Source organism: Olea europaea, chromosome 10, assembly GCF_002742605.1.
Source record: "Olea europaea var. sylvestris chromosome 10, O_europaea_v1, whole genome shotgun sequence".
NCBI classification, from domain to species: domain Eukaryota; kingdom Viridiplantae; phylum Streptophyta; class Magnoliopsida; order Lamiales; family Oleaceae; genus Olea; species Olea europaea.
Window position 1 is genome coordinate 16,093,972 of NC_036246.1, and position 9,104 is coordinate 16,103,075.

The window sequence follows — 9,104 nt, forward strand, 5'->3', positions numbered from 1 at the left end:
TCAATTTTTACGGAATTTTTAAACTCTCGATGAAAAAAGAATGGATACACGAACCATAAGATTTCACCTCAAACTTAACGTATATTGTCCCGACGAAGCCACAAAGATGAGAAAAGAAGCGAAGATAAGGATAACAAAGTTTGCCAGTTTGATGTGTCGTCCGCTTTTGGCTCTTGAAAATTTTGCTTACACTCTTCATTTACCCCCCCAAACTTATGGCAAGGTCTCTGTCGTTCATCGAACATCTTGTAGGCACCTTCGAAAATTAAATAGAAAGGTTGAATTGGGGTCATGAAAAAGCCCAAAATTTTAAAGCATAGAACTCAATCTATCTCAATTAGTGCCCAACATACACAATAAATAATAAGCAAGACTCTCAGACTCTACACAAGTGCTTGTTTCGCACTGCTTTTAAGTATTTGTAAGATATAAATTCTATGACAAGAAGTTATAGGTTCGATTAAATGTGAACAAAAAATTATACCAACTTAAATTAATATTTAAGCTTTCCCAAACATGAACCAAAGTGCGAAAGTAAAGTTAAGCTAATATTCCAATTGGCAAAAATCTCAAGAGTATTTATTCAACACATTTTTTCATCCCATAAAGAGCACATCTCCAACAATATTGAGGATTTTTACTTTCTACTGTGTAACCTCAGTGTCGATCAAAATACTCAGCAATGTGAAACGGAATACTTCTCCTCTAACAAAAAACTAAGCACTTACACAAGTATGCTTCAAAGTTACAACAACAAATACATAAAAGAGGAACTTAGATGTTAATAGTCGCATCCCACAATCTAAGTAGCCCATTACGCCCACCGCTATAAATCCTTTTCCTTTCAAGGTCTGAAGTAGCACACCTTACCTGAAAACATCAAAATAAATGCAAAAACTAGTAAGCAATCGGGATCCTTTTATAAAACTTCTGCATTTAGATTATGAAGTAGGGAAATCCAACCAATTTTCCCAAAAGTCATATCGGATAGAAGAGGCTTTATTAGGCTCTATCATCAATGATCAGGCCAACCCCTTATAGAATAGACACCCCGCCACCCCGGGCACCCCACCCAAAAAAAAAAAAACCCCCGAAGTTCAGTGATGCTCCACATCAGGTTATTAACAAGTGTCATGCACCAAATACTCAAGGAAACACAGGTTAAAAAGACAAAAAAAAAAAAAAAGAAAAAAAATTGAAGAGGAAGGAAGACCGGAGACAAATTCACAAGAGATGCAAGAAAGGCCAGTATCCAGATTCGGCTATATATACTATATCAGAAATAACCATAAATCAAGGGTTGAATGCCTTGACAACAACGGAAAAATAATAAATGGGAAGTTAATATGCACCATTGCAACTGTTTTTTGTGGAGTCCTGTAGAGTTGCCATCCAGCCATCTTAGAACCCGTGCTAGATAAACCACCAATTCTCTCCTGAGGCCGATGGAAAAGGGACATCGAGTTATCAGCTGCCCCTATTCCGAGCCAGTGTTCACCAGCATTGATAGACAATATGGAAGCAGTATGAATTGCGACATTCTTGATACATCTTATACTACCTACGGTTAAAAAAAAAAAAAAAAGAGAGAGAGAGAGAAGCATTAATATGATAAAGATGGACCATTTTTTCAATCATATAAAGAGAGCTAAGAAGAAGAAGATCTCATTAATGTGGTCTATGCATGTTAAAAATGTGATAGTAAACTTTCAGAAAAAATGTCACATTTATCAACAATATGTAGATAAAATTAAAAATTATAATTTCACACAAACGAGAAATAGAGAATAAAGTGATATATCAAGGATAATGTCTTAAATTAGGTAAAAATTAAACAGGGAGGAGAAACAAAGATACATAACCACCAACACTTCAGATTCTGAAGATTATTAATAATCCCAGTATAACAAATCCGAGAGAACAAAATAAGATCATAACAAGAACATTGAACTTATTGACGTGTCACATAAAATCAAGCACTACATCAAATTATTTTATGGACAAGCAAGAAACAAAAGGCTTGGGAGTTCTTCTGGAATACCCACAACAATGTAATGAATATTTGGCTTCAAAAACTTCAGCTGTACAGCACATTCTTTGTTCTACCAACAAAAGAGGAAAAAAAGGGGCCCAATGCATATGCAATGGTGATAGTTTGTCCATGTAGCTCCCTATATGTCCCTGATTCTTTGAGTTCTAAACATTGGGAGGATGAATGAACCACCTCAAAGTCTCTACCCCATGAAGGCAGAGAGATGCATGAACCACCACAAAATCTCTCCCCCATGAAGGTAGACAGATGCATGAACCACCACGAAACAAATTATTCAATTAATGACATGCCAAATCATAAAGCATCATCTAGTCTCTCTTCTAGATGCCTGGCTTCCAGCAAAAGAACAAGAACTGAAAAGTGAACCTTTAGATCAAACAACGAGAAACATCTTGTGCTTAGCCCCCAAGTATCTATAACAAGAACCTTTTCAAATGATGGGACCCTTTACAACAAAGATGTATAAGCTGATTAAAACTAAAACTTTGTTTTAGTGTTATACAGGAACAAGCAAAAGTTTAAAAGCTCTAATGCACAAGGCATCGAGGATAAAGGTGAAAAAGTCTCATGAAGGAGACAGCAGTTTGAGATACCATTAGTCAATATCCAAACCATTCTCCTTCCAGAATGTCATAAATTCCTGAATGTTAGGGAGACAGACAAGGCCAATGACGGTGGTAAATAAAAACAGACAGTATCCTCGGCATACAATAAATTTATTCAGTTCAAATCATTATTACAACATTTCAAAATCGTACTTCATGATCTAGTTCTGGCCCTTAAAAAGCTCGGTAGGGGACTATAAGCCTTGACACTTTCGTACACAGGTACTACCATATGCCAATCGCTATGAGCCATGTGTGTGGGATGGAAAAATAAGAATTTACATGAAATTACTACATGCACAAGTGTATGGAGGTACATATGGCATCTACCACTTCATTGGTCCGATCTAAGTGGTAATGATCTGGGGCCAGCAGCCACAAAAGGTGACGCTGATCATCAATAACACTGCCCTGACAATATATCTCCTTCTGTTTCCTTAAAATAAACCAGCATTCTATTTATGGAACCGTGCTTCAGAACCGAAGGCTGGGAATAAATGAACCAAGCAAATAAATCCGACTATTTTTAATTTATCTTAGTGGACTTGATCTCCTTTGTAGCTATCATCATGTAAACCAAATAAAGACTTTAATACGATACAATAATAAATACAGAACATTGTAATAATACAACATCAACAAGCTTGTCCTTACTACAAATGGTTCAGAAAATTGAAATGCCAAAAAGATATCATCTGCATAAAGTATAGAGACCATCAAACAATAAGCGTAGAGACAATCAGTACATCCCCTGATATGAAGCCATAAAATTAACCCACATTGTTCAAACAAAACAAACTGTTTTAAGATAACTGCAAGTATCTATGAAGACCTGCTGAATTTTTTAACTTCTAAAAGGTTTTCAACAAGTTCGTACACATGATATTTCCTCCATGCATTATAAAAATAAATATAGTACTCTTACCCTCATCATTTTCCCAAAACCGAAGAAGTCCATCAGTTGAACCTGAAATGTTGAGAACAGTATTTGACAAATTTCATGCACTTTGATTAGTATTTATATCTGGGGCAATACAAAAACCTGAGACAAAATCTGAAAAATGACCGTGTGCAAGCATGAATAAGTAGACCTGTTATAATTCCTTTATCTGACACAGAGTACTCAACGCACAGAACTGGGCCAGCATGGCAAGCTAAAACAGCATCACACGTTCCTTGAGAAACTGACCATAACCGGGCAGTCCAATCATCACTTACAGTTATTATTGTGTCTCCCACCATTCTGATTGACCTGTGTATTGACCAATGCGGGTTTATGATTCCCACATCTATGATATGAAGCGACGGTAAATATTTACGGAGAAAACCAACGATCACCTAATCCACTTTGAGTGGCCTATAAGCTTGTGCATCTGCCTTCCAGCACGTATGTCCCAAATGTTGGCCACCCTTAAAATGGATAAGTGAAGAAGTCAGGCCTTTCGGAAATGAGACAGACATGAAAAATAATCCGTAATTTTTAGAAGATGCCAATAAGGACTTAGTTCAGAAGCATCTAACAAAATTTTAAATGGGTCATGCTACATGACCATAAACCTTGACACATCGGTTGACACATTACTCTCACATGGGGAGGTCAACATTATTTTATTTGTCTAGGATCCACACCTCGATTGTGAGAGATATGTCAAACAATGTGTCAAAAAATGTGGTCATTTAGCTTAATTCAACTTTAAATAATACGTTTCAGTAGCATACGCATCCCTGCTAAGATTCCTGTGGTGTCATCATATTCCATACATAAAACTGAACTGGAGCAACGACCCACAGTAGTAACAAAAGTGTCAGTCCTTACGTCCCACATCTTCACAGTCCCATCATGTGCAGCTGTGAGGACACGTTCACCGGAGAGCATGCGCACAATGCTGACCTAGTAGGATGCATGATAAAATTCAACCACAATGATCTCAAGATATAAAGAATATAGGGGCATACCCATCACATAGATTTATAAACATTTCTACGGGCAACTGAACACAAATGATGATCTGATGAAAAAAAAGCTTGATTTTAGAGTCATTCACTGATGTAGAAAATTGATGAAGATAAGTTGGGCGTCATAAGTCATAACTAAACCTAATTTCATGGAAGTTGAAGTTGCAGTTGCAGACGAGTACAGTTTCCAGAGTGTAATGATTAATCATTTGGATAGTAAGTAAAACATTGAGGTTCAGATCCCACCATTGTTCTCTTTCATGTCAATTTTCTGTAGCAAACAATTAAATAGGAACAGCAGCTTCATTCCTCCAACCACATGTTATCTACTTTAGAAATAGCAAATAGAGATGTAAGAAGGAAAAAAATTGTATGGCCAGGAAGACATGAGCAACTGTCATAGATAATACTACCAGCTGCCTCCGAAGAATGACATTGCAGACAGCAATGCTACTACATTAGCCACAAAGTAAATAACTTTCTCTAAAATGCCCCCATCAATATTAGATCACGTAGTCATCTTATTACATAACCATCATAATAAATGGCTGTACCTTCAAACCTACACATGGACCAACAATGCTATTTGAAGGAGATTAATCTGAAGGAACTATTAAAGATTTTAACTGTAGACATCACAACTCGTAATTTGTTAGATTTGCTACTACCTATTCAAAATTCGCTTACATTGTTTAGTGTTGGGAAAACACTCTTCCAAAGATGCCCAAGATTAAACAAAATTGAAATGTGAAAAATCTCAAACCACTTGAAAAGATAAGAAATTGGGGAAGAAATGATTTTTCAATATATATGAAGAACAATGGATTTGGATTACTTGAACAAGCCTCAAGTTAATCCCAAAGAAATATAAATGGCTTTGAATTTATACCCAAGAAGAACAAACTCTTACTTGATAAATTCTATCCAAGCCCTCTCTATTTTTGTCTCTCAAAATCGGGTCCTTATGCAAAGGGGAAAAAATCAGCTATAAATAGTTGAATCCGGGTGCCTAGGCGCCATGTTGATGCTTGGTTGAAGTATCGGGGTGCCTAGGCTCCATCCCAACTTCTCTTCTACTCCTCCTTTCTCACAATTCTCCATCTCGTACATCATTTGATAGACCTCAAATTTTGGACGAACACAAGAATAAGCAGCAAGCACCAAACTCGGGTGCACCATTCAGACCATGGTTGCCTACGTACCCAAAACTCGGGATCAAGCCTCCGTAATTCACCTCCACCTTCATATACTCTTCACCTCATTTCAACCCTACCCCGAAGGGCCATGCCCACTCGGGCATATCAACATGGACTGATGTGAAGCAAGTCCAAGCAATGCTGAAACTTACTACCCCGTTACCACTTTGGTTAATATGTCTGCTGAGTTCTCATTTGTGTGTACCTTCAAGAGTGAAATATCACCTTCCTCTATGATATCACGCACAAAACGATACCTAACGTCGATATACTTGGTTCGAGCATGATGCCTCGAATAGGTATAATCACGAGCACCGATCCTTTCAACGTTTGACTTATGGTATAATCCAACCTTCTTTCAACGTTTTCGGTGACTTACAAGCAAAGAGCACCGATCCTTTTATAATGTTGAGATTTTCAGGACCTCAATCCGACCCACAAGTTTGAAAATAAAGAGTTTACAAATAGAGACTTCTCTTGCAATAAATGATATATTCGGAGTTGAGTAAGAGAAGTTGTCTAACACTTTAGTAAATAATAATAATTAAAGCTCAAGTGTTAAATAAGAAAAACTTTAATGAATGAAATGATTTTCAAAGGTTGAATCAATCAAAGATTTTTCTAATGTAAATGAGTTGAAAAGATAGATATAGAGAAATGATTGAGTAGTTAAGATAATATCTCACTTTAATGCTCACAAAGGTAGACTTTGAATGCAAAATGATCTAGTATTTATAGTAGCAAAATTGTCAAAAGTTATGTCTTATCGAACAAGGCTACTGGACGTCCTTTAACTTACCGGACGGTCAACTAATTGTTTTTTGTTCAAAAGTCAGAACATTCAATTTCTAGATTGTTGGACAAATCTGTCGTACCAGATGTACGCTAGTATTACCGGATGCATCCTCTAGGCAAGAGTTACAGGCTGCATTCGTCAGAGTTACAGAACACGTCCTCTAGGCCAGTTTGTGTCCAACAGTTAGAAATTTTCTTCTTTTAATGTTTTAAAAGGGGTGTAATCTCATGAAAGATGTTTTAAACTTGTTTTTCAAGATTTTTTAATCTCGTGAAGGATGTTTCAAACTTGTTTTTCAAGATTTTTTACATTTCTTAACGGGTATAAAAGATGTGAAAGGACATTTATCTTTATAAGAACGGTGCATTCTGAGGTGTGAAGTGGGAGAGACGGGATGTCATAATTGGGGTTATGAATAAGACGACCTTTTGATTTTTCATTTTTTTTTTTTTTTGTTGAAAAGGGAATAAGAATGAGAGGTGTTAAGCTTTTTATCATCTTGGCGTCGAGCTATTTTTCCACAGGACCTCTCCTACAGTATCGTCACCGCAGTAGAGGTTCATGCCTTAGAAAAAAATTATTTATGCAAAATATCGTGTTTGTTGTGAGAAGAAACTTTCTTGAGCTTCAAATGATGTATTTGCCAAATACTAAAGTGTTTTACAAAGACATTTGAGCTCAAGGTGTCTAAGTCTAATTTCTATTAATCTCTTCATTATTTGACTTGATGAAGTGCTCATTGACTTGTTGTGTAGGTCGACTTCTACTTTGTTCAATTTTTGTGAAAGCTCAAAAAGCATCCTTTTGTCTTCAACTTACTATATTTGTCATAACTTCTATAATCACTCAAATACGAGAAGTCAACCATAGGTCAACATAGGATATCTCTCATTATGTGTTCAATTTATAGTCTTGAGCTCAACTTATTGGATCAAGGTATCTTAAAACGAGTTGCACTAGCTTTTCATTGTTTGAAATGATTGATTTTGAGCACTTTTTTCCTCACTCTCAAAATTTTGAAGTTTTCTTTTTCATCTTTGAATGTTTCAACAAATTCACTTATTTTCGTTTTGTATGTGAAACTTTTTTGATCCATCAAGCATCCATGAGCATGGTTGAAGACGTGCTTATCAAAATAGACAAATTCATATTCTAGGTGGATATATACACAATTATTGCTTTTACTCATTCTGAACCAAGTTTCCTATAAATAGAATAAGGTATCAAATTAACACTTGCATCTAACATGAAGCACTAAAAGTACTAAAATTTAATAGAACAAGGAAATTTGAAACTCTCTGGATCTTTTAATTTTGGAGGCTATTTGTTGAGCAAATGGCACTGCATGTGTCATTCAATAACATAATCTCATATTCTTTAAACCCATTTTCTTTGACATCTCCTACAAAAATTTGGCATAGCTCGACATTCGTAATATAACATCAATGAATGGGAAGTTGATATGCAATTTCATGAGGACATCTAAAAATTAAGAAAATTTCTTTCCGAACTTGTGGTTTTGCAATCTTTCATGAAAATCAATAAGAGGCTTATAAGTTGTAATCGTGCTTGGTGCCCCAACTATCTTTTTGATCATCCTTAACCAGTTTAGATTCTTTTTCAACTATTTCTTCATCCACTAGAAGTTGTCATTGGTCTTGGATTGTCGAAATAATCATTCTAAATAATGTGGCAAACACGTGCTACCATAGATTTGTATACTTGTTCTATGCAAATTTCCTAGTTGCCTTTCTAATATTCTTTTAGCCAACTAACTTATTTATTTTTCTAAATTTTTTATTGATGCCAAGTGATTCTGAAAGCTTCTATCCACTTTTACCATAAATTGATCTGTCTTTTGTATCATTTCTTTGTATGACTTTTCCCAAAAGGTCTTCCAACGAGGATTTCTTGTTATGCTATGGAAAACTAGGGAATGTTTGCTTTGCATTATTTAATTGACGTTGAAAGTTTTGAATATAACTAACTTCCTCTGTTACAAGAATGCTAACTTGCATTCCCCATTTTATTTTTTATAAATGAGCTATTATTTGGTTTTTGGGCTTGCTGCAGTTTTTAAGGTTAGGTCTATATGGACCGGTTGGTATTGGGCTCTTTTGTGGTGGTTGGATCGAAGGATTCTTCTATGGCTTCGAGAGAAAACAAGCTGCCTCCTTTCTTCTTCCTAGGCCCACCACTGCCGCTTCGTTCCTTCAGTGTGACCACTTCTCTCTTACCGTTGACATATGTTGCTGACTTTTGACTTAGAAACCATCACATGTGTGCCTCATTTTCTTCACTACTTTCAGCCCCTATTTGTGCAGATAAATCGGGCTTGGTTGACTGTCGACGATGTGGTAGTGGAGGCGGCGACTTAGGGTCGATGGGCATGCTGTATTAGACTGTAGTTATGGGCTATTTTTTGTTTTTAGTGCTGGATTTTGGCTGGGTCTTTCTTCAGAGTGCTATAAGGAAAACAGATGACCTTGAGTCAAGCC

General features: G+C 36.2%; 1 protein-coding gene across 1 annotated transcript; it reads right to left on the bottom strand.

Moving 5' to 3' along the window:
• Positions 1–620: 620 nt before the first annotated feature.
• LOC111401370 (DENN domain and WD repeat-containing protein SCD1-like) lies at positions 621–4,583 on the bottom strand. The gene is made up of 6 exons (XM_023029073.1): positions 4,378–4,583; positions 3,997–4,068; positions 3,750–3,910; positions 3,584–3,625; positions 1,353–1,561; positions 621–870 (listed from the first exon to the last, which is right to left on the bottom strand). Exons 2-6 carry the CDS (start codon positions 4,029–4,031, stop codon positions 775–777), a joined length of 543 nt encoding a protein of 180 aa, XP_022884841.1. The 5' UTR covers positions 4,032–4,068; positions 4,378–4,583; the 3' UTR covers positions 621–774.
• Between the last annotated feature and the right edge of the window lie 4,521 nt (positions 4,584–9,104).